This window comes from Echiichthys vipera (assembly GCF_963691815.1).
Source record: "Echiichthys vipera genome assembly, chromosome: 13".
In the NCBI taxonomy this organism is placed as follows: domain Eukaryota; kingdom Metazoa; phylum Chordata; class Actinopteri; order Perciformes; family Trachinidae; genus Echiichthys; species Echiichthys vipera.
This window is the reverse complement of record NC_139838.1, coordinates 13468081-13496012: the sequence shown is the minus strand read 5'-3', so window position 1 is coordinate 13496012 and position 27932 is coordinate 13468081. Positions and strand designations below refer to the sequence as shown.

At 42.5% G+C, this 27932-nt stretch overlaps 4 protein-coding genes across 6 annotated transcripts; all 4 read right to left on the bottom strand.

The window, feature by feature from the left end:
* Positions 1–3843: 3843 nt before the first annotated feature.
* Positions 3844–5466, bottom strand: hoxa5a (homeobox A5a). The gene is made up of 2 exons (XM_083926228.1): positions 4872–5466; positions 3844–4261 (listed from the first exon to the last, which is right to left on the bottom strand). The coding sequence occupies exons 1-2, from the start codon at positions 5452–5454 to the stop codon at positions 4011–4013; spliced, it is 834 nt and encodes a 277-aa protein (XP_083782354.1). The 5' UTR covers positions 5455–5466; the 3' UTR covers positions 3844–4010.
* Positions 5467–9784: 4318 nt separating this feature from the next.
* LOC310956112 (homeobox protein Hox-A7-like) lies at positions 9785–12639 on the bottom strand. Of its 2 annotated transcripts, XM_083926242.1 has the most exons (3): positions 12485–12639; positions 11988–12067; positions 9785–11062 (listed from the first exon to the last, which is right to left on the bottom strand). In XM_083926242.1, exons 1-3 carry the CDS (start codon positions 12511–12513, stop codon positions 10770–10772), a joined length of 402 nt encoding a protein of 133 aa, XP_083782368.1. In that variant the 5' UTR covers positions 12514–12639; the 3' UTR covers positions 9785–10769. The 2 variants fall into 2 exon arrangements, with proteins under 2 accessions (XP_083782368.1, XP_083782367.1); XM_083926241.1 differs by lacking the exon at positions 12485–12639 and having other exon boundaries at positions 11988–12473.
* Positions 12640–15582: 2943 nt separating this feature from the next.
* Positions 15583–18186, bottom strand: hoxa9a (homeobox A9a). The gene is made up of 2 exons (XM_083925731.1): positions 16996–18186; positions 15583–16612 (listed from the first exon to the last, which is right to left on the bottom strand). Exons 1-2 carry the CDS (start codon positions 17546–17548, stop codon positions 16368–16370), a joined length of 798 nt encoding a protein of 265 aa, XP_083781857.1. The 5' UTR covers positions 17549–18186; the 3' UTR covers positions 15583–16367.
* Positions 18187–21140: 2954 nt separating this feature from the next.
* On the bottom strand, positions 21141–27238 carry LOC310955686 (homeobox protein Hox-A10a-like). 2 transcript variants are annotated; one of them, XM_083925663.1, is made up of 3 exons: positions 27106–27238; positions 22997–23998; positions 21141–22188 (listed from the first exon to the last, which is right to left on the bottom strand). In XM_083925663.1, the coding sequence occupies exons 2-3, from the start codon at positions 23853–23855 to the stop codon at positions 21914–21916; spliced, it is 1134 nt and encodes a 377-aa protein (XP_083781789.1). In that variant the 5' UTR covers positions 23856–23998; positions 27106–27238; the 3' UTR covers positions 21141–21913. The 2 variants fall into 2 exon arrangements, with proteins under 2 accessions (XP_083781789.1, XP_083781790.1); XM_083925664.1 differs by lacking the exon at positions 27106–27238 and having other exon boundaries at positions 22997–24076.
* Positions 27239–27932: the final 694 nt, after the last annotated feature.

The window sequence follows — 27932 nt, the reverse complement described above, 5'->3', positions numbered from 1 at the left end:
CACCTGGAGTGCACCGTGCAACATATGTAATTCAAAGCTATTCTGTCTTTTGTGTGGGGAGTCAAGATCGCTATTATAAGGCTGGCATCAAGCTCTGAGTGAACAGATGACGGAGACTTGTTCAGCGCGTAAACTTTTGACCCCAATTTTTCTCCTCTTCTGCAGCTATCTCGCTCTCATCTGTCCCAGCCAGCCCAGTGAGATATCTGTCCTTCTCGAAACGAAAAAAAAATTGATTTGAACAATACCTATATCTCTTGACATCATTTTCATGATCATTTTCGCAAATTTCATAATTAGAGAAGATGCCAGCGCAAGACCTGGAATGCAATTGTGGCCTTATGATGTTTCCAACGAGGGAGTGAAAAGATAAATCCAATAGGCTCCCACTCAAGACTAATAGAGCCGTAAAATATGCAAATCATTCATTAGCGTTATAGAGCAACCAAAGCAGCCAAAAGTCTTTGTTGGAGGCAACACTTAAAGTTAAACCCCCCTCTCTCTCTTCACGCAGTCTTCTCCTCCGTGTGCAGGGTGTTACCACAGGCTACATGTCCCTCGGTAAATTCATTTATACGCATTATGCTTATAGGCAACGCCAAGCAAACGTGTCATTAACGTGAACGCGCGTGTGTGCGCGCGGTACCGTGGATGTGTGAGTGGTTTCCCTTCTCTCTCGACTATACAGCAGAGTGACAGTGAACTTGGCCTAAAGCGAGCTCTGCTGGTGGCTCCGAGAGGATGCAGATTTATCTTGGTGCTGTGGCTGACCTCCAGATGAACCTGGAGCGCTTCTCTCTTCTGCCTGGCAGTATGCCGCACATGGGGCCCTGTCGAAATGCCTCCTTTTGAAATATCAGCAAGGGATTTTAATTTCCAAATAGCCGCACTATCAGGGTGTCCTGTTGTATTTTCAGCGTGTCTAAAATCAAACTGGAGAGAGTGCAAATTACATATTTTGTTAAGATGCTGACTTATAGTTTATAACCGAGGGCTCTCATCAGTATGTATTTGGATTTTTCTGTTCTTCAACATCGAGTCAATCCCTAAACTTTGATTTCTGTTTTATTAAAACATGGCAGAAATGTAATCCATATTATGAGAATTGCGCCCCATCTGTCCAGAATTTGATTTTAAAGGTGGGCGGATTTTACATTCCACTCCAGCATTTGTGGAAATTGATTTTAGACGTTTTCTTAAGTGATAAAGACGTTTGTTTATGTGCAGAAAGGTTGAGAAATAACCTTTAATGATCCTAGACAGAATGATAGGCCTCAGCAGAAAAAAGGAAAACGTGGTATTTAAGTCATTATAGCTGGCAAACGCTTCAATCTTTTCAAATCCGCCCAGGAAGCTTTTTGTCCTGACAGATTTTGTTTCTCAAAACTCATAAAACGCAAAAAAAGTGAAATCCAGTTTTAAAATGTGTTTTCATATTTGGGCTGGAAAAGCCACAGTAGAAACGGGCGCGTCAAGTCGCACACTCTTTAGTAGAGTGTGTGTGTGGAAAAATACGCACATTCAATTTAAAAAAAAGGCCTAAAAATCAGAAACTTTTTTTTCTTCAGTCCATGTTTTTTGGACTCTTGGTCCGCTGGTGGCTGTTTTCGCCGCGGCACTGTTCGGACAAAAGGTCACCACAAAGCGAGAGTGACTTTTAAAGAGGTCATCTGAACTTTTCAACCTCAAACACAAAGCGACGTGGCTGACACAAAACGGAATTCCTTTTCAAAAGTCTCCCTGTGGCTGTTTGTTCCCAGGTTGTGTTTACTTGACACTGTTTACAGCCTGTCCTCAAGCCATACGCGGTGCCAACATGTGGAGCGCCGAGCTCAGCAAAACTGCAAGTGCAACTTTTTCTTTTTTTTCTTCCAAGGATGAACCTACAACTTCCAAAAGTCATCAGCACACAGAGAATCCAATCAAACGGGTCCAGCTGTAAATCTGTAGGCCTGCATTAGCGCTTAACTTTATCAAGGAAATCTCCACACATCCCTTGGAAACTTTCTGGTTCACGGTCTGTGAATTCTCCAATGTAATAAAACGACAACAACTAGAAGTTTGTGGGGGTGGAAATGGACACAGAGATAATTATCCAACATGTAAAAATGGATTATGAGTTACACCACAGATGGAGGGAAACAAGTTACACGGGGAAGGAAGCAATTAAATAGCCATGAGCCGGACCCAACCCTGCGCAACATCTGCCGAGACCAGTATTCAGCACTGCACAACTGACAAATTAGCGTAATGGACTAATAGGGACAGATAGAGGGAGCGAATACAATAATACGGCTGTTTAACACAGACTGGCTGTTCTCGGGCTACCGGATAGTCTGCAGAAACTTACCCAGAGACGCGGTCCTCATCCTGGAGAGCGTCCGGTCCATACTGAGGCACACTGAGCAATAGAGACGGTCTGTACCGGTCAACTAACACTTACAGCCTGCACAGAGAGAGTCAGACGAAGCCTCGCCGTCAGTGCGATTATATGTTATGTGCAATATACTGTCAACTCCCCAAAACCATAAAACTTACTTTAATGGCCACCACGTGACCGTTTATGGCCAGTGAGCCTATCTGGCCGCGCTCCGGATGATTTTTACGATCTAATTCATAGACAAAACCCCCCATTCATTTCGCACCCAAATGTCAGAGAGCCAGAATCGGCCCTAATAAAGTTTACAGCGTGAAAAGTATAGAGCTGATTCTCCGGGAATAACCCAGGAGTGTGTGCGCAAAGGGGACGCCCGGCCACTGGAGCCGGTTAGTTGCCAAGGACCCCCCTAAAAAAGCCTTCCCCCCCAGCTCCACATCAAGGTGAGTAAAATATGAAGCTTTCATACAAGGGGACCTGTTGAATTCAAGGATTTAACTTGAGGAAACTTTTTTTGACAGATCAAACAGGTGATTTAAAGATTTATTTTTTTTAGACCAAAACAGAACACCGTGGCCCTTCTTTTCCATGCAGCTGTGCTCAAATGTATCAACGCATCTGGAGTATTTAACAAAAACTTGCACTCACTTTAATGTTGCCGTTCCAGTAGAAAGTTTATTATAATGGCCATCATCATCATCATCATCATCATATTTATCATCAACATCATCATCATAATTATTATATTATTAGTAGTTGTATTATTATAGTATATTCTTGACTTCCAGTCTTTGAAAAACATTTACAAAAAGCTAATCACGATGGAGATATACACTTAGGCAATGGTATTTACTGTGGAGACCCTCCACGTAAAACAGCAAGAGAAAACAAAGACAACATTTTTTTTTTTTTAGTTTGTTTTTTTTACTTAGATGGGCCCAGGTGAACAACGCAAACAGCAGCAAAACAAAAACAGATGCAAGGCACAGCTATACTGCACATATAAGACTATAGGTCGGCACCTCTGTCCATACATGTGTTCACAACGCACACAATGACCACACAAGGCTTACTGCTGGCTCTACTTTTGGAAGCAAGTTATCTGACGAGTTGATACATCGAACAAATAAATACATACATACATATACAGTACATACATAGAAAACTAAGGCTAAACACAAAGGCAGCTCAACCTCAACCCGAGTTCTTAGGCTGGCATTGTTCTGAGTGCATCACAAAACTTGTACTGGATTTATCTGAAGTAGGTAGGTAGGTAGCATTTCAAGATTTGACGTTTTTAATAGATTTTTTTTTCGTCTGAACAAGAAATAATTTAAACAAACATTTATTTTTCTTTCCTTATCTACTAAATCTAGACAGAACTTTACATAATGCATTTTTTACTCACATAAGGATTACCACGGTGGTAATAAAAAGTAAATAATATTAAGGAATATAATGGGACGGTTGTTGGACATACAGTGGACTTAGGTGGGGGCGTCCCTTGTCCCCCGCACACTGCCCCGTTCACAAGTCTCTGCGCTTTTTGAAATAGGGGGAGACAAAGTTGATGTGACAATCTTTCGTTTTATTTTTTTAATAGTGCTCGCTATCAGGGGTAGATAAGTGAATATCAAGGCCTGTAGCCTCCCCCGCCTGCAGCCGCCATGTTCATGCTTTTTAGCTTATTGTCTTTCTTCCACTTCATCCTGCGGTTCTGAAACCAGATTTTGATCTGTCTCTCTGAGAGGCAGAGGGCATGGGCTATCTCGATCCTCCGCCTGCGGGTCAGGTACCGATTGAAGTGGAACTCCTTCTCCAGCTCCAGTGTCTGGTACCGGGTGTATGCAGTCCGGGCTCTCTTACCCTCTGGACCTGACAAATCTTGACCAGAAAAGGAAGGGAAAACACAGATGAGATAAAGTAAACGTTTAAACAATATTGCAGAAACTTTTTGTACTACATTTCTCGCATTTGTTTCATATTGCCTGTTTGGTTTCTGCAGGTATAGGGATTGCTTAAACGTTGGCACACGACTAAGCTTTACATGAGACGTAATAGATCCCAACATTTTAAAAACAAGATACACACCTTTTCAACTTAACCTTGCGAACAGGAATTAACACAGTAAACCGATGCAAAATGTGAGCTATATGTATAACAGTTTACAGTATAATAAAGAAAATGCGTTTATATCTAATGTTTGTTTAACAAACTTTATCTCATTTTTGAAAAATCAAATCATCCCCTACCTGGTCTATGTTGATAGCACTGAAAAGCAGTAGCCCAACACACCAAACGTGTATGGCGTGTATGGCACCACATGCCCCTTTGGAAAGTCAATACATTTTGCGCTAAATTGTCCAATTCTAGCTTGTTTTGCTTATAGTTAAAACGTCTCAATGCTATATAAACGTGATCACACCGTTACCCGACAAAAACACAACACTAGGTCTCTAAAACCAATAACAAGATCATAAAAGATGCAGTTTACCATGATTTATGTGTAGTTTTCTCATCCACGGGTAGATCTGAGGCTGTGTTGAGTCGGTGACATTTTGAGGAGTTGTTGGTGCGCTTCCCGCAGGCTTCTCTTCCTCGAGGGGTGAAGCTTTGGACACACAGTCCCGGCTGAGCAGCAGCGTGCCTCCGTTCGAGCTCGAGCAGGGGGTAGTTATAGAGTTTTTCACGGCTCGGTGTTGAGACTGAGTCTCGGTGACTGGAGACGAGGTGGCGACCGAGGAGCACGGTAGTGGGTCAGGTGGTGGCGATAGAGAAGATGTCCCGGTGCTGCCGGCGGACTGGTTGTACCTGACCGGCTCCACCGAGGGTGTTGTCGCCGCTGAGTGACTCGGGGAGTAGCCCTGTGTCCGCTCGTTGTCCACAAAGTGTCCGGTACCGGTCCGCCCGACTGTTAGGTCCATCCCGTTGTAGCCATAGCCATACCTGCTGGAATGCATGGCCGTTGAGTCTCTGTATTGCTCGTTTCCCGTATTATGGTCTCCATAATTATGTAACTGGAAGTCCGCGCCATTGGGATAGCGACCGCAGAATGAGTTCACAAAATAGGAGCTCATTTGTTGACAATTCCACCGTTTGCTCGTCGTAGGTATTGTTGTTGTTTTTATTATTTCAGAGGTAAAATAGCATAAACCTGTGTGCTTGATTTGTGGCTCTTATGGTTTAGCGCGTCCTATAGCACCCTTGCACAATTTATGATGAATTATGGAAATGAGTGGGACATGGACTTGATTCTCTCTTACGTAGGCACCCAAATATGGGGTACGGCGAAGTATCACGTGCTTTTGTTGACCAGTCGTAAATCCTGCTTGGTGACCTCCAGAGGTAAACTCGTGCACGGAGGAAATACTGGGTGGGATGTAAAGGGTGCGCGCATCCATGAGCTCGTGGCTAGGGCAAACTCAGAGGCAGTGGCTTGGGTGTTTTGAATTGTCGTGGTGCGCCATCCTCTGGCTCAACTGCCGCACTGCCTGTCTGCGGAGCTTTCTGAGGCGTGGGCTCCACATGGGGTCATTCAGAGGTTAACGACCATTGCGGCAAAAACCAACGGGCTCCTAAACAATACAACAAGTGACACGCTGAGAGTGCAATCTCCGCGAGGATAGTGTACAGAAATAATTCGATCAGGATCTGTTATGCATGTTATGATGGGCAATGAGTGCAAATAGTGTGCGCAAGTAAATAGAATAAAAGCCCATCCAGCACAGAACTGCGTTTTTTCAACAGTTTTTCTTATAATCATAAAACTGAACGACCACTTATGTAGAGAAAGACTGATAAATAAATATTTTTTGGGAAAAAATAAAAGCCAGACGTCACATTGTCGAATAATAACACAGACTGCCACTCAAGGCCTGCACTTTATACCACAGTGAAGAATGAATAACTTTAAATACGCTTTATATGAACACACATAAAGTCACGTTAATGTCTGTTCTAGACTGGTTTAGATTTAATGACACCGAACAATAAACCCTCAGATGATATTGTAAATTTTGCATGCAACCCCGACTTTATTACGGTGTCGTTTAAAGGCGAATCATCGTTCATATTGACTTTTTTAACAGTCAACATCTTATCGAATTGCAGTTTTAGTATGTGTATGTTCTTGAGACATCAGCACAAGATCGAGAAGAGCATCAAATCTCGTTTCTATAAGAAGCTACTCAGTGCGAAGTCGTGTACGGTCACTATGCAATTAAAAAAAGGAAATATTCGAAACGATTTATGGATCAAATGAAGCCAATGAATTTGAAATGTTTGATGAAAAATATCCACAATATTCAGATAATAAGGCACATCTATTTCTACAGTGTGTTGTCAGCTATTCGCATTTAACATTAGACTACAAATATGTAGTGTTGGTATTTTCTTTGTCCTCTTCAACTCATAACAGAATTATAATAGACCAGTTTCATGTCATATTGAGGTGGAATTGTCTACGCGGTTGGTTACGGTGCAGCACAGTCACCCAGACATAAAGTAAAGATGGTTGTTTCTTTTTTTTAAGTTTAATCTTTTAAGATTTGGGGAAAATGTTTATACGTTAGAAAAAACACACGAACTTTTTATTGTAACCTCCTGGCCAATACACTTATTAAAAACTGTGCAATTTTGTTTTTTTTTTAACTATCCACTGTCTGTTAATTCTGAGCAGCAGTACAAACACAGGAGACCCGCACACAGCCCGACTCAGACGCGAAGCCTAAATAGAGGCATGACGCCTCGTCCGGCGCCCTCCGTTTGGTTTTCTCCTTGTGGAATTTTTATGGCACCTTCGTCTCTCCAAGGCAAAGACTTTTCTCCCGGCTTCCCACCACATGCCATATCCCCCACAGCAGCCCCTTTGCCCAGCACAAGCCCCATCATGTGTAACTGACAAAAAAACAGTAAGATATAGATTCATTGTGCTCCAGGTATGTGGGGCCCTTTGCGGTAACAGGCCCACAGAAGGCAAAATGTGAGGTGAATACTGGACTTCCAAATCTTGTTCGCCCGCACCAAAAGAAAACCTACAGTGTGTGTGTGTGTGTGTGTGTGTGTGTGGGGGGGGGGGGGGGGGGGGCCTAAATAGTCATGCTCCCACAGCTGATTTATGACTAGCCAATGGTAACAAAGTTCCCACGAAAATGATTTCCCTGAGTCGAGCCAGGGACACACCCAGGGACTAAATTAGGACCAAAAGAAAGGAGATGAAAGAAGTGAGTGCGCACTGGTGTCAAACATGTCGGTGTGAGAGTGAGGGGGCCAATGCTGCAGGGAAACAGGACGGCATCCTCACACAACCAGCACTCGCGAGTCTATGACTACACAAATTAAATAATAATAATATTTGAATCAATTTTCTGTTTAAACATCATTACGCATGGTAGCACGATGAATACGCACCGTGATCACAGTCAGGATATTCGACCTTTTATGGAATACAACGAACAGAGCAACACGAAACACAAAGCAACCGACACTGCTGTTACAACAGAAACAATTGGATATTGGGGCAACAGCAGTCAAAACATACAGAAACAGCCACCTTATTTCCACGACACAATGTGGAACTACTGCGCTTGCAAGGGAAAAAATGTCACACTCAGATATAGAATATGGAAAATAGACATTATGTTGGACGTATTCAACTGTAGTTGCACGTTTGCACTTCTATCCACGCCATCTACACATGCTTTGCATTTAAATCCTGGGAACGTGGTCGCTTCACCGACAAATAATTTATTGCACGAGACAAATCACTGCAGGGTCTCAACACAGTTGATTAGACTCGCTAAGTGCATGTTGAGGAACACCGTGAACAACGTCGATGTACAGAGTGTGCAAAATGTTTTCCAACAGATATATTTTACATGTCTACATTCCATCGACAGGGGACATTCTCGTATGTCAATTAAAGGTCATTCAAACGGTAAAATAATCTTGTTTTGTTCACTGAAAAATAGCTTCACTGTCGATTCGGCTTACAGTGAAACGTGGCCAGCACGCCTACAACCCAACTTTCGAAGCATTGCGCACGGATAGAGAGGGAGAATAGAGGTCGACTTGTCTGTCCAGCCTGCACCGCAGGACGTTTGCAACCAAAACAGAACTCAGAGCTGCAACCACACATTGCCCCCAGTGCTTCCACAGGAGGGCGTCAAAGAGCACATCCTTTTGGCACACCAGCCACCCAAAAGCCCATCCCCATTCAAATCCAACAACAAACAAATAAGGTATGGATAGCATGCAAAAGCCAACAGGAAGATCAAAGCAACGCTGGTGTTTTCTCTCATTCAGCTTGATCAGATATACTGTGAAGCATCTACCATTCAAATCAGAATTAAATCAACTGTAATATGAAACCAGTTGTACATCATTTAAACCACTGGGTCGCCTATTTAAACAGTATACAAATGAGGCGCACTATTTAAACAAACGAACTGTTTTTTTTAGAAAGTGAGTTTCGGTTGTCTTACCTTGTGATGTTTTCTGCTTGTAAACAGGGGAGGAGAGGGGAGGGAGTTGGCAGGTGCAGACGGGCAGTGAAGGAGGGAAGTATCCCTGGACGGAAACTAGGGCTCCCGGGGGGTCAGTGACGCACCCGGGGCTCCTTCCACCCATCTTTCCCCCCGAATGTGTGAGGAGGCCGACAGCAGGGCATCCGAACGATCCAGTCATGTCCCAAGGAAAAGCTCCTGTGCGTCGAGATTAAACTCCCCAAAAAAAGGTGGAAAAAATCTAGAAGGTCGCCGGTAGAAAACAGCCCGTGGAAGCCCGAGACCGTTAAAGGAAAGGCTGCTCTATTCCGCTATTGGAAATTATATATAAAAAAGTTCATGTTCACGGCTCTCTGCCACGTGACCACCTGCGACCAATGGGAGGAGGAGCCCGGTCGTAAAGTTGCAATGCTATGTTGTAAATTTTCATAAACAACAGCGGATTTATGACCCAGTGCTGGAGGGGGAAGATGGGGAGAAAGGGGGGAGGGTGGGAGAGACAGAGAAGGAAGGGGGCAGGTCACCGTCAGGCGCCATCTTACCGAGGACAGAGGGAATGCAGAGTTCAACAGTAATTTCCCTTCATCTGCAGCCTGCCCCATCTCGCATCCTCATAGTTCACATTCCCCAACTTAAGTGTTTACCCAAGACTCATAAGGGACTGCAACATGTTTCTTTACATGCAAAGTAATACTGGCAACAACACTTGGTTACTGGGTACTGCACTGGAAACAACGTATTATTATATAACCAGCGGGTGTAATTATGGTTGTGGTTATCATCATGATTGATGTAGTTAAACAATGATAAATTCGCAAATATTACTTACAAACAAATACAGGTAAAGGCTATTTTATTCAGTTATTATATTTTCATTGACACATTTAAAACATTCTCTGGGGCGTTCTTTTTATTTGTTCACATTTTTCTTCACATTGAAAACGACAGTATTTTCACATGTTGGATAACAATAGCCTTTACACCATGACAAAAAGGAAAGACTTGATACTAAAAATGTAACACTGTTGAAATAAAACCGCATGCATTTGTTTTTGCCCTCACAGAACTGTTGAGTCTTAAAATGTGTCTTAATGTAATAGGCAGGAACATTTGACAGTCCGTGGCTAATACCTTAAAGCATGTATGTGAGGGTATTTCCTGTTTACAGTAGCTATAATAGGCAAGTGGACTTTCTGGGAATCTGAGGTAGGTAACATGAGTGCAACCAAAGCTAAACTAATAGGTGTTAATCCTGGGATGCATAGGGGTAAATACGTATATTAACATTCTTGGTGATAAGCAGATATATTTGAAAAATAATAACACACAATAAACAAAGGATACAGCGGTACACGTACTGAAATCTACAGAAGCATCTAAATCACAGGTGGAGGCATTTAACTAACAAATCATTCACTTTTAAATAGCCTATACCCAAAATAAGGCACATTTGCGCAAGCGTTCCGTTTAGAAAATACAACCGTCTGTGGAGAAGACTTAGTCGAATAGGTAGAATAGATTATTTTAAAGTCAGTTTCAACTCCTTGTGTCAGTGTTTTCATATTAGCAGGTAAATATAGGTAGTGTTTCGTTAAGGAATGTTGAATGTACAGTAACACAATCGGGTTGAATTATTGCATATATAAAAATATAGTTTGGATAGGAAGCCGTTATCGCTCTTTCATGCGGAGCCTTTTTTGATGCATTTTGGGGTTAAACAAGAAATACAGACCTACTGTTGCTTATTACATAATTGCCTTCAGCTGTCATTCAATAATTCAGCCTATACAAAGCTCTTAGTGCATGAACGGTATGTGAGAAACATCTGAAATTATTCCCAACTCATACTTGTTGTTGTTGTTTTTTTCATTCTCTGTCTTTGTCTTTCGTTACTTTGCAGCCGTGTCTGACTCAAAACCGGCGTCCCGGGTGCCTCCAGCTTCGGGCTCTACGGCCTCTGACACAGCCGGAATATCTCCGTCCTTTTCCTGCTTGTGGTCTTTCTTCCACTTCATCCTGCGGTTCTGAAACCAGATTTTGATCTGTCTCTCTGTGAGGCAGAGGACATGGGCTATTTCGATCCTCCTCCTGCGGGTCAGGTACCGGTTGAAGTGGAATTCCTTCTCCAGCTCCAGGGTCTGGTACCGGGAGTAGGTCTGCCGTCCCCGCTTGCGGGTTGGATCTGTGGAAGACAATATACGCCAGCTCTATGTGACTTGCAAAAAAAAGTGCATTTTTATCCATGTATGAAAAGTAATACTGCATAATCCGTTAATTAAAGTGGTGTTGCAATTTATGCTGATAATAAAAACTTGCAGTTGAAATCATTTAGAGGCTCATTAATTTATTTGTAATTGTGCAATTAATTATGTCTCTGGCTCATATTTTTACATTACCCCTGCCCCCGCACACTCCATCACATGATATATTCAAGTCAGAAGGGGATATATTCTTTTTCTTTTTTTCTAAATTCTCTGCATCTATTTAAAGTAGTCCTGCTGGGGTGTTTGGCTCATGCCTCCTTTGATACTCTGCATGCCTTTCCAATTAAAAGCCAGCGATGCTCTGTGCACCAAAGCAGCCATAAGTAATTAGATTACAGCCCCGACACATTCTCCCTGAAAATTATAACATGTCAATGTTTCAAATTGCTTGCATTCTAAATTCACTTGACTTCTTTATGTAGCCGACAATACTGGTTCATATTGATCCTGCAATGTGTACCAACGAGTTTCAGAAAAATACCAGAGTCTCTGCAGTGCAGACCCAATTAGAAAGGAGCTGCAGAGTGCAAGAGAACTGATTTACACAACAGGCTGGTCTTTTTTTTACAACCACAAAGGGGAGAAGAGGCTATAAGAGTAATAGGAGAGCAGAAAAAAACCCAGCGGCAAGGTCTCTGCGTACTGAACACACAGGAGCGCCGGCCAAATGAATTTATGGCTGCAGAACTCATTAGTTGCGCAATAAAAGTTTTACGATTCTTTCCATGCAACACCAATGGCTTCACGAAATTAATTGAACCACTAACGGCCAATGTAAGTATCCCAATGTTTTGTAAAAGCATTGACCTGAGGGCTTTGAAATGAGAAGCACTGGGCACATACCTGATGCTCTCATCCAGGGGTACATCCGGTATTGTTTGTCCGGTAGCGAGGTGAGGGGTCCCGGCTCCGGGTGGCAGCAGCTGTCGGTGAACAGGCGGCTCTGGTCAAACAGGCTGCAGTGCAGTGAGTGCGCGTCCTGCCCCTGGCCATATCCCGAAGTAAACAAGGGGCGGCTCTGGTAAACTGCATTATTGACGCTATAAACTCCAGACAGAGACGGTGCAAACGCGATGGCCGCAGCAGTCCGAGCCGAGGCATAGTCCTCTCCACTGGGTCCAATACTGCATGAAGCCCGCTCCACGTTTGGACAGAGAGAACTACCCGCCGTATATTTGCTAAAAAGACCATCCACATAATAAGAACTCATATTTTTTTTTCTCTCTGATTTGTTGGCCCAGAATCCTCGGTGTCGTTTTTACGAGGAAGCGTGATATATGACAGCTATACACCCTAGATTTACACCAAACCCCATTTTTACTCTGGACCAAAGAACTCACCCACGTGACTCAGGCCTGGTCGCTCTCATCCAATCAGCAGGCAGACATGAATGTCATTATGGCGCAGGACTGCAGAGTGGGATTAACACTTCACACACAAACACCTACACATGTAAACACACACGAGAGAAAATCGCACAATCCCAGTGATTGAGAGGCAATTTAGGTTATATAAGGTCATAGTTTGATATTATATAGCTTAGCACTGCACAACAAATAATCACCTATATACCTATATATATATATATATATATATATATATATATATCACCTTGTTATATATATCATCTTCGTAGATTACATTTAACCTTTCTAGTAATCATACTAATTATACCTATATTCCCTCAATCATTAGCTGTATAATAATATATGATTGGCTGTAATAACTACTATGATAACTACAAAAGAACTATTCTGACAGAATGTGATTTTGTTAGTTTGTCTTGCTTTTAAAAAATATACTTGCTTATAGAAAATATATGAACTAAATATAATATATGGCATTATTTTTTGATTAAATATAACCTATGTATCACGATCTATAGCGCAAATAATCCATGACGTGTAGAAACCCTGTTTATTTCCTATAGTCTGAACATGTAGCTTTACAGTGTAATAACAGTGAAATTGTGGTTAGAATTTTTCATAAATATGTAATTGCACTAGTTAATAACCACATCAATAATTGTTTTGTAATTATGGCACTTAATAATAATAATAATGCAATCCTTAAATATGTTTTTACTGGCAGTAGCTAAATGGTCCATAAATTACCAATAAATACATTAAATGATGCCTACAATAAGCACAAAGATAGAAGAGGGTAAATGGTCGTAACAGAAAAAACTACTACTAAAATAACAATAAAATAAAATAAAATATGAATATATTATCATATAAAGTAATAATGATAATGTTTTTTATTGTTGTTATAATATTTCGGAAAATTGAACTATGTCCACTATTGATTAGCCCACTAGCTGATTGTGTTTTGCTCATAGGCCTATAAAAGATAAATGCATTAAAATCAACATTAATAAATGCAATGAGGAGAATTCTTCATATTCGATGTAAGTCTTAATAACCATGCTACCAAACAAGATGACTTAGTTTAAAATGATTTGCATATATAAAGAAAACCGTGGCCTATGAAAACATCCGAGAAAAATTCAACAGAGCGACTATCTGCAGGCAGAGCAGTTATCCAGCAGGCAGTGCTGTGACTGTTTCATTCCTCCCTGCAGAGCCGCAGGCTGGAAAAGCAGCTTCTGCACGGACACTGTAAAAAGGTGTGAAATTATTTAGCTGGACTCCTTAAAATGTTACTACAGTTTGCTCTCCAGTGCAGGTTCATGTGGGAAGGAGTGCAAAAATATGTTGTGGAACAGTGTCACCACCCTCTGGTCACTCGCAGGGACTGCAGGGAGGGGGGAGGCAGCAGTGCGCAGGCGTGCTCTCTTTTCTGCTGCAATCCGGGATAAAATACAAGATAAAAGTAAGACACGGCGCTCGAAAGGTAACGTTACGTTTCTTCGCTTGATTTTAAGCACTGCGCTGATGTCTTTTCACAGACTATAGTCCAGATGTAGTTTTGAAAAAGCGTCATCTATAGGCCTACCACTGCGTTTGACTCGAGCTGCTGGCTTTATGGCTCCTTCTTCTTTAGGACGGGCCTTGCAAAAGGAGCAGAGGGCGGAAGGTTCCCAGGTAGAAACAAAGGATCGCTCCAAATGACCGTGAGTCCTGCGCGTCCCCGTCCGGGAGAATCCAATAAAGCTGATCATTTCCGCTCAGCCTTTTGTCCAGAGCGCAGTCCCACAGCAAGAGAAGGAAAAAAAACAAATGGGTGCCATTCTGGAAACGGCCTAATTGTGTCTGGACTGCCATAAAGCCATTAAAAGTGGAATGCCAGACAGTATAGCAGACCAGGCGTTTTATTGCACTGTCTCTGGTCGAGCCTTTGAAGTTTGGGTCCATCTGCGTCCCCTAACGCGTCACAACAGCACTCATGTAGGACTAAAGTTCGAGTTACCTTGTATAATATTATATCAGTTTGTGTACAGCCCTTAATGCGAACTAAATAAACTGGTGTAGCTGAGAGAGTTGTCGCCTACTTGTCTCTGATCGACCATCAGCAGCTCTGTGGCTATTTCACATTAGATGTGTTCCTTCTCGTATTTTCCATGTGCCAAATATTTTCTCCAGCATGCACAGACTTGAACCAGCCGTACAAGCGCAGGGGCTATATTTGTTTTCTTAAAAACCTATGGAATAGTCTGGTTGAGGTCATATTGTGTTTTAAAGCCAAAACTTCCGGGGGTGATACTTCTCACAATATGCATTCACAAAAAAAAAATCCAAAATGTGGCATGGTGCTAATGTCTGAGCTCGGTTGAGCGGCCTTGTCATATCTGAGTTGAACAGAAACACATCGACTGCATTATTTTGGGCTTCAGCTGTCGAAGTCCTGGATGTCTTTTTTTGTTTTGTGTCCTCTCGCCTCGCAGCGCTTTGCACCCAATAAAAGGTTATAGCGGTAATTGTATTTTATGGCTGTATACAGCTAACAACATCCTCTACCAATACACACACACACAGATATTCACCTATAGGTGTGTGTGGTAGTGTTTTAATTGATGTGTTTGTGTGTAAATAGAAATGCTTAAACTATTTATGAGTGTGTGTGTGTGTGTGTGTGTGTGTGTGTGTGTGTGTGTGTGTGTGTGTGTGTGTGTGTGTGTGAGTGTGAGTGTGAGTGTGTGTGTGTGTGTGTGTGTGTGTGTGTATGTGTGTGTGTTTGTGTGTGTGTGTGTGTGTGTGTGTGTCTGTCTGTGTGTGTGCGTGTGTGTGTGTTAGTGTGTGTTTTCGCGTGCGTGCGTGCATATGCGTGTGTTTAGCTGACAGCAGTAACCTTCATTTTGCAGCAGAGCTTACTTCTTTTGTGCAGCATGAATAAGTCAAATAAGGTATTGTAAAAAAAAAAAAAAACATAATTCATTTCGATGTGAGGCCAAAATTAAATAAGAATGTAACTTGCATGCATTCGCAGATATAATTTGTTTTATTTAATAAATAAAGTACAAATTACATTTGTGAACCAGAGGTCAGACGGTCAGCAGACCGTGAGGTATTCAATAAGTAGCCTACAGTGTTTTATTTTTATTTTCTCTCACTAACAAACATTATGTACTTTCGAAATGTTACTCCCTGAAATTCATAGTTCAGCATCTAATGCAAGCAAATCTACTTTAATCCGCCATCGAAAAAAATAGGTTATTGTAGGTAGTTGAAAGACATAGGTAGTCAATCGTGCCATTGTGATATAGCTTCTATAACATCTTTTAATTTAGTAGTTCAGCATTTTCAAGAGGTTTCTGAGCTTTATGCGCCTACTTCCAAAAATGCCTTCAGTCTGTTTTCTACGGCTCCAATGTTAGATTCAAACTCATGTTCATCAGGTATACTTCTAAGCAGTACGGGAGAAACAACAATAAAATTATTACATTTTTACAAACTATACGCTTAGGTGACTCTGAGATAGACAACAAATATAACTACAAACCAGAACACACACAGCTAGAAACATCCATACACAGACAAGCACAGGGACCAGGCCAACTAATACACTTAACGAGGTATTAATTATAAATCAACATAAGAAAAGAACAAATACAAAACGAGTGGGCACCGATAAAATTTGTGCAATATAAAGGTAGTCGCATCAAACTGAAGCCAAACATGCTTTTTTTTACAAGACAAATACGCCTAATAGCTTCTGTAATATAGAACAATAAGACAATGAAGTTTAAAAACAAGGTCCAGCAGAGTTAAGAGCTTCCACACACAAAGCCCGCTAACAGCCTAAATACTGTATGTCTACGGTTCAGTCACTTTCTTTCGGTGCACCGTCTTTATTAAACTTCTTCATCTTCATCCTGCGGTTCTGGAACCAGATTTTAACCTGTCTCTCGGTGAGGTTTAACTGCCTCGCCACCTCGTACCTACGGTCCCTGGTCAGGTAGGTGTTAAAGAGGAATTCTTTCTCCAGCTCCAGGATCTGGTGTTTGGTGTACGGACAGCGTTTTTTTCTCGTGGCACTCGCGTGGAGCCAGTTGGACACTGGGTTATCTGGAAAGAGTGGGGTGCGACATTGTTGTGAGGGCCCGGTGCCGAGTGACCAAACGTAAAAACAAACATCACTCATCATTTGGTTCAGACAAAAATTAAAAAAAAAAAACAACTCCTTATTCTGGTGAGAAGAAAATGGCTACACATGTTTAAAACCGCAGCTACATCCAAATAAAACTTCCCTCTATTTCCCTCAAGCTCACATTCGCTTTTAAAGCTGCTAGATCTAATATAGCAATGGGAGCTGAGCCATTAACAGTCCCCATAAGGAAATGGCACGTTCAGAATGGCATCTGTTCAGACGCGCACCCCCGTCACGCACCCCAATCCTCAAAGCTTTATGCGGTATAAATAGTAGACTATAGGACTCTGCAGCGACTTACTTGGATCGAGGCCCGGTTTCTCTTCACCTTCCCCGCTCGTGTCCCCTGCCTGTCCGGACAGTGCGTCCTTTTCCACCGGTGATGCCGTCGCTACCGTCCCGTTGGCGTAATCGGAGAGCAGCAGCGCCGTATGGGAGCCGGGCAGCGCGCCGTCAGCTCGCGTTCCCAGAACCTCCGGTTTGATTCCGTAGTGATGGGTCGTCGGTAATCCGGCCATGGGAAGAGAACCGGACATAGGCTCCAGCAGCCACGACTGGTAGCGGCCGTCTGTATCTGCACCAACCGGGCCTTGAGGATGCCCATAGTGGTGATGATACACAGATGAGACGGTGCCCGGGAACTGAGTAGGAACGTGGCTCCATGACGGCCCGAATACCGGAGGTTTGGACGGGAAGGTGCAGGTCCCAAGCTCGCTGTGGTCGCTGATGGAGGCGGGTTGTCTGGAGTGTTGGAGCCCGGGACCGGAGGGGTATCTCGGCACAGAGAGCTCCTCGCTCTCGGGCAGAATGAGGGAATCGACGTAGTAACTAGTCAGTGTTCCGGATGTCGACATGGCAGAAAAATTATACGATCACATGTACGCAGTCATACAACAGAAACATGCAAAAGTAAAAACGCGCGCGCACACACACACAACCACACATACACACGCAGTAAACCCAGCCTCACAAAATAACAATGTGGAGAAATCAAGTAGCAACTTGGCCCCACAGAGAACTACAGTGGGCTAGTAATGGGGAGACAGGCTGCCATGCTATTGGGTAGCAGACACACGTGATCATAAAGGCTGAACAATAAAGGATAAATCAATCCCTGTGGTCATTAAATACTCACCCGCTCTCCTATAACAACCTATAGTTTTAAAGCTAAGAATGATCCAGATATGAGCTGCATTTGTTCCCTGTGAGATGGAAAATATGAAAGGAAATATATATTTACAGTATCTTAACCCACCGCATCTTTACAGATCCCTTCTTGGTTATACAAAACGATACAGTATGTTTTTGGAGGCCTTATTTTACGAGGTACTTTATAGGATACGTAAGCACCTTACTATTGCTGTCCACCAAAACACATTTTAACTACCGCTGTATTAAATAAACTTAGCAGCTCACTGTTTAAACAACTTCTGGATCTCGAATTACAACTTTACAAATTACATTTTCTCTCTTATTCTGATTTGGGGTTTTCTTTCCGGCTGCATCAGACATCTTCCAATGTCTGGATATTTCCCTTTGTTTAGGTTCAAGCAAACATATTTTACAGGGAAAATATATACGGGTCATATATCCAATAAAGCAAATTAAAATAGTTATTTAGACGTGTGTGTGTGTGCCTTCTCTGATTTCAAAATATTAAACACAAGCGTAATGTTTTGTTTTTACATTTCATGATTTAGACAAGTGTATTTCACGTCACTATATGTTGGGGCTACGTCTCTACCATCTACCAATCCACATTACTGCATATATACAGTTTTAACGAAGATAATGGAGGACAACGTGCGTTTCTTAAAGTTTTTCCAAAAACAAAGTCAATAAACATGAGAATATTACTTAAAATTTGAAGACATTTTATTTTGGAAATTTCAACCAGATTAGCAAGAGAAAAAAAGAAGCAGGGCTGTTTTATTTCTAAATTGATCTCGTTAGTTGCAGTAACAGAGCGTTATTAGTTTGGCTATAATTATGGTGTAAAATCATGGCTCTATACAACAAATACAATACGTATTTACTGGATAGCTTAGGGCTGGATGATATAAATATAAAGTAAAACGTGGATGGTCACAAAAATAGCAAATATAAATGTAGAATTGCGAAATATAAAATAACAAAGTGACTGAGTTAATGCGGTTATTATGTTTTACTGACCCACAGCATTGAAGCGTAATAGACAAACATGTATTCAATATTTTCCAAATAACATACCAACCGGCTTCTCCTCTCTCAAACTACCGTTCAACCCGTTTATTATTTACACCGCCGTTATCACTTGTATGGGCCTATATGCCGCCATCATCACCGCCATCAACAAATTAACTGTAATGCCTACTAGCAGCCAGTGACTCGGTGTAACGTTACACTTAAACAGGGCCAAAGATATGCGTAATGTGGTGTTTGTGGTTTCCTCCTTTTAAAAGTAAATGGTGCGAGCAGTAGCAAACACCAGGAGACAACAGCACATATAGTCTGTGTGGTGTAGATGGAGAATATAAAATGTAACGAATACATGTAATAAATACAATAATAAACCGCCTTAAAATCACCCGTTAAGAATTAACATGAATTAATAAAAGCATTAATGTTAACTTTGCAAGACTATTTATTGAAATGATAATCTTCACCCACATCATTTACCTCAAAATATATGGATGGAACACAATATAGTAAGGATGTATTTATACTCCAGAAACACATTCAAAAATTAAACCAAGTGTGGATTTTCACAAATTCCGGAAGCTGTGAGCCTCCGCAAAACCCTAAACCTAACCCCACATTGCAGATCACGTCTACAAAGCGGCAACCTTGAGTGCTCGCACATTACGCCGCGTGTTTTATTTATTAGCAGCGAATAAACTGAGAGAGCTTGGCCAACACCCCACAAGGCCACATGCAATTCAACACGCAGGAATCCTCTCTCTCTCCACGCTGCCCTCACTATTGCATTTTAAAAGAGGAGCACAGAAAGAAAATGTGCATTCTGGCTGCAAGGTATCACCTCACTGGTAGTTGCACATTATGTGGTCAACAGACATCAAACAAGCCGAGGGGGGAAAGGAGCGGCTGTGCGCCTATTTGTGCACTAAAAGTTAGAATAGACAAACACCTTCAGAGGAGGAAAATACACCACGACGCCAATGGCTCTCAGGCTGTAAACCTAAATCAGGGTGTTTTTTTCACTCAGTTTACCGCAGGGGCTATTCACTTCTTTTGCCTCTGCAGATAACAGCCTGTCTGGCGGATCTAAATATCGCCATAAAGCCCTTCCCCTCCTTTTGTCTGAGCCACTATTGCGCAGCGGAAGCATCCGGTCTCATTGCCCACGGAGGTCGCTGTTGCCCCATTCACCTTCCCCTTCCCCTCCACACTGCAGTGGTCGTAACCGAGGCCTTGTCTGGCGTGTCTGCGTCACTACTACTCACGGAAAACACTCACGGATTTACCCTTAATCCCCAAGTCCACGACGCATACTGCAGCTCGGCTTTGATCACATTTAAATTCAGCACACATGGCCCGCGCGGGCTTATTTTAACGACGAAAAGCAAAGTGGAGAACTTTAAAAGAAAACATTACAGGAGACATGTTAAGAATACACACAGCAGCACAGTCAGCCATTCCCGCTTTATAAATCATGGGAGGTTTAGAACATGCTTCCAGAAAAACACTTCTCCACAATTTTCCTCCAATCCCATCATCTCGATGTCCCTGATTTTGCTTTCCTTGTGGGTTTTGATGTGTGGAACTGCGGCAATTAAGACAGTTTTATGTTGCAGAGTTAGAAATTGACCCCAACAACATGAAACTACCTAAACCACTCGACAGTCAATCCGGGCCTCAAGTGAAACACAATCAGCCATTTCATAATGCACCGTGGTCGCCGGTCCCCCGTCCTCAAGTGTCCAAAAACCGTCTGTATTGAGAAAGTACAACTGTTTTGTACACACTATAGTGAAGCCGGTGCAACGAGGCGCAAAATGGACATTTCACAATGATAAATGGACTTACCTGATCCTCGAAATGTTAATCCCAGTGTTCCCAAACTAAAGCAGAAGGTAATGTTTTATCCGCAGTGGATCTGTACAGTTCAGATTTCTAGCTGAGAGCCGGGCCTCCTCTCCGTCTGAAAGGCTCTCCCACGACTGAAGCTGCTCTTAGAGGAGAGGGAGAAACCTCATATACCAGCCAGTCATAAAACTCTACAATAGCCGGCTGGGCATGCAGCTAGACGGCTTATAGCCTAATATCTTAATTATTTCCGATGGCCATTACATTAGCCTGTAGAAACATTTGTCAGCCTGTTCTGAAAATAAAAAAAACACGAGTGAGTCTCCAGCCATGGTACCCAAATGATTTTTTGGATTTCAAAGAAAGCATTTTATCTGCTTCTGTAGAGAACAGTCTGACTAAAGAAATACAAACCCATAGTAGAACAATAAAACAGCTACTTCTCAATGCGAGCTGATAATTTATTAAGCATTACACAAAAACACAGTGTCATATGTACACAGTAATATACAATAAAAACATTCCTACTTCACTTTGCACACCATTCTCGTGTAAACGTCCTCAACTTGATTAAAAGAGTCAGCTCGTACATTTAGATCATACATAGAATAGGCCTATATCATGGTAGACTACATCTAATGGTCAATGGGGAATTATTCTTCCCTTGGTGATAACATGGGCATTATATTCCAGAGTGGTTTAAAATTACTTTTTAAAAAAGGTAGGAAAAGTTTATATCATGCAATTCTCAATTAAAATGAATGCATATTTGTTTTTATAAATTTAGATTAAGATTATTTGCCAGCGGTGGAGGGAGGCACCTTCCAGTGCACAATGTGTTTTTTTTTAAATTGCGGTAATTTAACTCCACTGACGACACTATCCAACCATACGACAGAAGTGACAGAGACAGGTCGACGTTACAAAAACACAACAATCAGAAAACAATCAAATAGAACTCATAACATTCATTATTTTTTTCTCCTTTTCTTATTCTCAGTAGCTCACAGAGGGACGATGCATCGACTTTAAGCGTGTCTGGAAATAAAAGAAAGTTGTATCCCACAGTGAAATGAGTCATTATGTGGACAGAGCGGTGAGAAAAGGGTGGTGGGGGTGTGGGGTACTGGAGTGAGGGTGAGTGTCATTGATTTCACCGGTTATCTTCTATTTCGACGGGATCACCTTGTTCATCATGAAAATCCGTAGTTGGAGGTGAGCTCCCGGATCCTGTTTTCTCGCGTCATTTTCTTCAGTTTCATCCTGCGGTTCTGAAACCAGATTTTAACCTGTCTGTCTGTCAGGTGGACGCCTTTACTGATCTCTAGGCGGCGCTCTCGGGTCAGGTACATGTTGAAGAGGAACTCCTTCTCCAGCTCCAGTGTCTGATGCTTGGTGTATGGACAGCGTTTCTTCCGGCCGCTTTTTGCTGTCAGCCAGTTGGCCGTGCTTTCACTTTGTGTGTCTCCTAAAGAAAATGGCAGATACATGGTTTAAGGCACTGCAACATGGTGTGTGTGTGTGTGTGTGCGTGTGCGTGTGTGTGTGTGTGTGTGTGTGTGTGTGTGTGTGTGTGTGTGTGTGTGTGTGTGTGTGTGTGTGTGTGTGTGTGTGTGTGTGTGTGTGTGTGAGTTGCGGAAAGTATGGTTGCTTTGTCAGACTCACCACAGACTTGGCAATTGAAGCGCCAGTAATATTTTTGAAAATATCACATGACATTTGACAATAGTCCAGTAGATCAGAAACAATGTTTTGACATATATAATTAAAGAATATAAATACAGTATGGTACAGAAAATATGAAGAAAAGGCCTATACTAATACATGTAGGCCTATTTACTAGAATATTTTACGCAGCGCTCAAAATGAATACTGGCTAAGGCTATATGTGCATATGTCGTTAAAATGTATTATATTGTATGCATACATTTTCATATGAATTCCTTAATTATCCATAACACTGTAGGATTGTTTAAATAAACCATTGATAGCCTTCCCCATCAATCCTTAACTATTCTTTTCAGTTTTACGCATAATCCTTTGTGGCGCATTCATGCACATATGCACCAGTTTAATGCACTGCTACTATAAGAACTTACATATTAACCCTAAGTATTTTTGTCTATATGTGTAGAGTTCCCATAGCCGTGTCTTGACTTGTCACAGCAAGTCAAACCAGTAAAATAAAACTTCAGGTGTCATAAAAAAGGCTCACTCTACCTGTACTGCATGCAAACAAAACAAGCAGGACCACACCTATGATGAACTATGCTTACCTTTGGTGGTCTTTGTTGGTCTCTCTTTGTCATGTTCTTCTGTTTCGTCAGCTGAGGAGGCTTCTGCATCCGAGGACTCGCGTGCCTCCTCTGTCCCCGGTGCAGCGAGAGGCTGCAGGTCTGCGTTTCCCGAGGACACGGGCTCCTCGGTGTTCCTCCCTTCCTGCGCCGTGACTGGAGCAGAAGTCGAGGTTGGTGGCGTGTGGAAGCGAGCGGGAGCAATGGGGTGTAGGCCAAAATGAGAATGGGAAGGGTTCGGCTGGGGGCCGTTGGTGTTGTAAAGTTTATGAGAATGTGCGTGCGTCTGAGACAAGCGGAAGTAGCCCGGCACAGGCACTGAGCCCCCGCCGCCATCGGTAACTGTACAAGAACTCGAACCGAGGCCGGCTGACGTTAACCTCGAATATGTGAGATCTTCAGCGGTGGAGGCTTTGGGGCACTTCGGCTGCTCATACAGGCAATAGGTGCTCTCTTCCTTAATATTCTGCGGGAAAGAGCAGGGCGCGACCTGGGGCCCCACCGGGTGCTCTTGGTCCATTCGACATGACCTCTGCGCGTCCATCCACATCTCCATGCTGGACATGTACGCGCCAGAGGCTGAAACCATGTTTTGGGGACCCATCTCGCTCCGCTTAACCATACCTGGGAAGTATCCATAGTTGTGTAGTCCGTAAGGCACTTCAGTAGCATTGCTATGAGGCACGCACACCGTGCTCCCTGCGTAGTGACCTCCGCCGCTCTCGGTGCGACCGCTGATCAGAGAATCCACTAAAAACGCATTTCCTGACGGGCTGTCCGAACATGACATTATTGTGGTGTATTTTGGCGAAGGGAGAAGATAGCCCTTTCTGGCTGACATTTCTTGTGCAAAACATGCTGGATATGATTAGAGGCACCCCCCTCTCCGCCGTGCGGACTGTAAAACCAATGGAAATGCTGGAAGATGTGCAGTCCCTCCCACTCCGTGGCTACGTAGCAGCCGGAGAGATATCCATCATGGAGCTGAGGCAGAGAAAGGAGGCAGCAGAGCAATCAGTGTGTACCCTCACATCGCCTTAATGCACCACCATTACCCCGTAGAAGAGGCAAGGCCCAATATGATAAAGTTATTTTTTTCATTTTAAAAAAAATATTCATTACAAAGCAGCCTCTCATCGATGAATTGAACAAAGCTCAACAATAGATGCAACACAGTTTTGATGTATCATATATATAAAACCCCAAGCCTCAAGTGAGAGTCATGGAATGAAAAATAAAACTACAAAACTCCTCCTTTCATTACAAGCGCACTATAAATACTAGTTTACATTAATGAGATATGGCCTTAAGGTTCCAAATAAAGTTTGAGAGACTAGGACTGCAGAACCAACCAACACATACAACAAAAATGGCATTTGGAGGTAATCGTGTTTTTAACTATAGGTAGAATTCGCCTTTAGCGAAAGGACTTGGCAATAAGCCGTATTATATGGTGCATCCTTTAGCCTCAAGGCAGTCTGAGTTCTTCCGCACTAAACGCAAAAGGTGTTAAGACTAATGCTGCCTTGAGATAGAGAGTAATATTAAACACACGTTTTTCCCTTTAGATTTGCGTTTATTAATTGTTCCACGAAGGTCTCTGAAGTAGTCAATATCAAGTCGCTTTACTGTCATACGAAAATCACTATATTAAATCAAACATAACCCTTTTAACTCAGAATTTTAGACAAATGTTGAATTATGTAAAATTAATTTAGATTAAGAAAGCTAACCCCGGGCGTAAACGACGGAACACAATCCCTTGTCACCAATAATTAAAGGCAATAAGAATTACACCAACGACGAGAAAATACTATATAGAACAAATAATTGACTTAATGTCATACGAGTGACTGTACCTTTTAATCATCTTAAAATACCATAACAGGATATAGTTATGGTAGTTGCTTACTTTATTATTAAGTGATAGGCACTGGTTTCAAAACTTCTGCGCATATTATTTGACATCACACAGTAAAACATGTATGTACAATGTATTTGTAAAGTCCTATTTCAAATTGGGATGTGTATTAATGTTATGTTCCTGGTGGGTTTTACTAATTTAGGGTACGGAAATGACTTAATCTGGACCCAACTCTAGCCATTACGCATACCACAAAAAGAGTAAAAGCCTGCATGTAGTTTCGTTCAAAGATTGTAAGAACAGATGTGTAATTTTGTTGTACAGAAGGATTTATCTCTCTTTCTTATAAACATTAAAACTGTGCTTAGAATAAAACATTGAATTTGTTAAACTGACAAAGTATTGATCACGGCGTTGAACAGCCACAGTGTGCCGCAGCAAAGACATACAGCTTGCACATACAAGTCATTCTGTCGGTCCAATTTGGGGCAATAAGGGCCACAATAAAACTCTCCTTCCATCTCCTAGTGTCCTTGGCCATGTGCACTATATTGCTCTCACCAGGTTGAAGTTAATCTCGGCCAGCTTTGCCATTACCAGGCCCAGGTGGCCGCTTGCCCCCGGGTTTGTTTGCAGCCGGTTGTACTGAAATGAGGAAATTTGGGAGAAATTCATAAATTGAGCCCATTTAGGTTTTCAAACGCTCCTTCATTGACAGCGAATTTATGTACACTGGCTTTAGATTTTTAGCGCGTCGACGGTGGACATTTGTCAATCGCTCCTGCTCAAAACGCGAATATTTCAACTGCTTTAAATGACTGGAAGTTCGTTGAAGGTTATTTATGTGCGTGTGAATATAGTACAATAGGCAATTTTAAAAAGCAAACGTTTTGTTGTATAAATATAGATAGTAAAGTGCATTTTAACAATGTGAGTGATTTAAAGAGAAAGGGCATGCGTAAAAGCATTTGTGCCTGATTAGTAAATTCCCTCAAAACCATAAAATAATTCACAACAATGTTGACCTACTAACTGAAGACAAACTAACAGCAATGGGTCCAAAGCCTGTATACCCTTCCCCACAGTGGTATGTTCCGCACGGGACATATGAGCCAGCAAGGAAACTAAATACACCAATTAATTATGTGTGCCCAGTATTCAATTGTTTTGGCCTGCACACACTTCATGGTGTTGTACTGGCATGTGGGCCTATCGATATCTTTGTGTTACAGTTATTAATTGTACCTATTAAATCTTCATTTTCACAGCTGCCCGGCTATTATATCCTCAAAACAGTTTACTCTGACCACTGGCTTTGATCCGGCCCATATAATCGTGGCCGAAGAGGCCGTTTGAGTCGTATCATGTTCGTCCGGAGTGCAGTTATGAACAATAATGCGGCGTTTTATTACATCCAGCGGAAACATTTATTTTTCACGAGAGACAAAGGAGAAAGAGACTCAGTCCACGCGCATTAAGGTTCAGAATAGCCACTCGCCACTCGGAGTGACACCGAATAGCCTAATGGTGCAGCTCTGTATCTATGACAGGAAGGGAAAGGGAGACGCGGTTGCTGCCCTATCACAATCAAATCGACTTGTCTAATAGCATGTTTTATCCACTTGGCACGTATGTGTTTTGGAAAGCTGTCAAGTGTTGTTATCGTATTCTTTGAAGAGGAAGAAGGCGAAGAGGTATGAGCGTACAAGACAGCTGCTGTAGTTAAGATGAGCCGCATTAGCAGGAGAACCATCTGAAATGAAATCATTTGTTTTGTATGGAGCTCCCGCTGCTCACTGTGTGTAGGCGGCGTGTCGTTAACATGCTAACTGTATCCATTTTTGAATAATTAAGGCAGACTTTTCCCCCACCCCCCAAATCCAAAACATTTGTGCTTGGACTGGACGGGGTTGCTGATCTCTCCAGGTACAGGGCTGCCATGCTATACCTCAACCATTAAAAAGCTCAAGCTCAGCAAGATGAATAGCACATGCAGCATGAAGGCTTGGCACAGATGTGTTGCCTTATTAGGGCCCCCAGGAAGACTTTCTCTATCGCACGTCCCAGTGAGTACCACAGAAATGTGGAAACTAAACACAAAACGGCTCCCATCTCTAATTAACATGCCTCGCATGCAAGGGAAGAGTCTACGGGTCGGACACACAGACGGGTTCTTCTCGGAACAGAACAAACTATTCAAGCTCCAAGCCCTGTTGACAACTTTTACCTGTTTTGCATTCGAGGTGAGCATGGAGACGAAAAGATCCACGGCCGTGACATTGGTCCCAATAGCGCCGCCCCGTGGTAGAAGAGAGTCTAATCCAGAGTGCAGAAGTCGCCTCTAAACTGATTCGAGGTGGATAAACCACAAGAAGCCTCTCAAGTGAAGTCGATGCAGCATGCAAGCAAGAGGCTTTTTCCTGTCCGTCCTCTTCCCTGTCGTTGCTCTCGCCTCCTTGGTAACACAGTTAATAACCTTGGGTCTCAGACGGTTTATTGCACTGCACTCCAATTGTACAAATGCCCCAGACTCTCAGACAGCTTTTATGGCCGCGTTGCTGCGGCAACGGGGAGGATGTCCCGTAATTAGGGACGGAATTCCAGCGCGCAGTAAAGGATGCGCAAGGCAAGGCCGGACTATGGCAGAGAGAGGCAACCATAAACTTCAGCCTCTCTCCCCACGTTTATGGCCCTTTTGACTGTCATATATGAACGCCAATGCGCTGCGGCTAGCCCCCATAAACACAGTGATAACAACAGCAAATATGGCGACCCTCGCCAAAGGAGACTGCTGTTGGGACAGTGTTTCCAAAGCCAATCAGAGAAATGACAGCTTGCGCACACAAACTACAGAGAGGGGGGAGATGAGAAACGAATAGAAAACAAAGTGGTGAAATGCAGAAAGTTTGGCCGTAATAAATGTTATGGGGAGAGATAAAAGAAGGATCTATTTGCTATCTACTGTGGTTCAATAACCAAGATTCCCTTAAGATTGAATGCAAGAGTGGTAAAATATGTTATACGGTTCAAAATATTGAGAGACAGGGTTCAAAA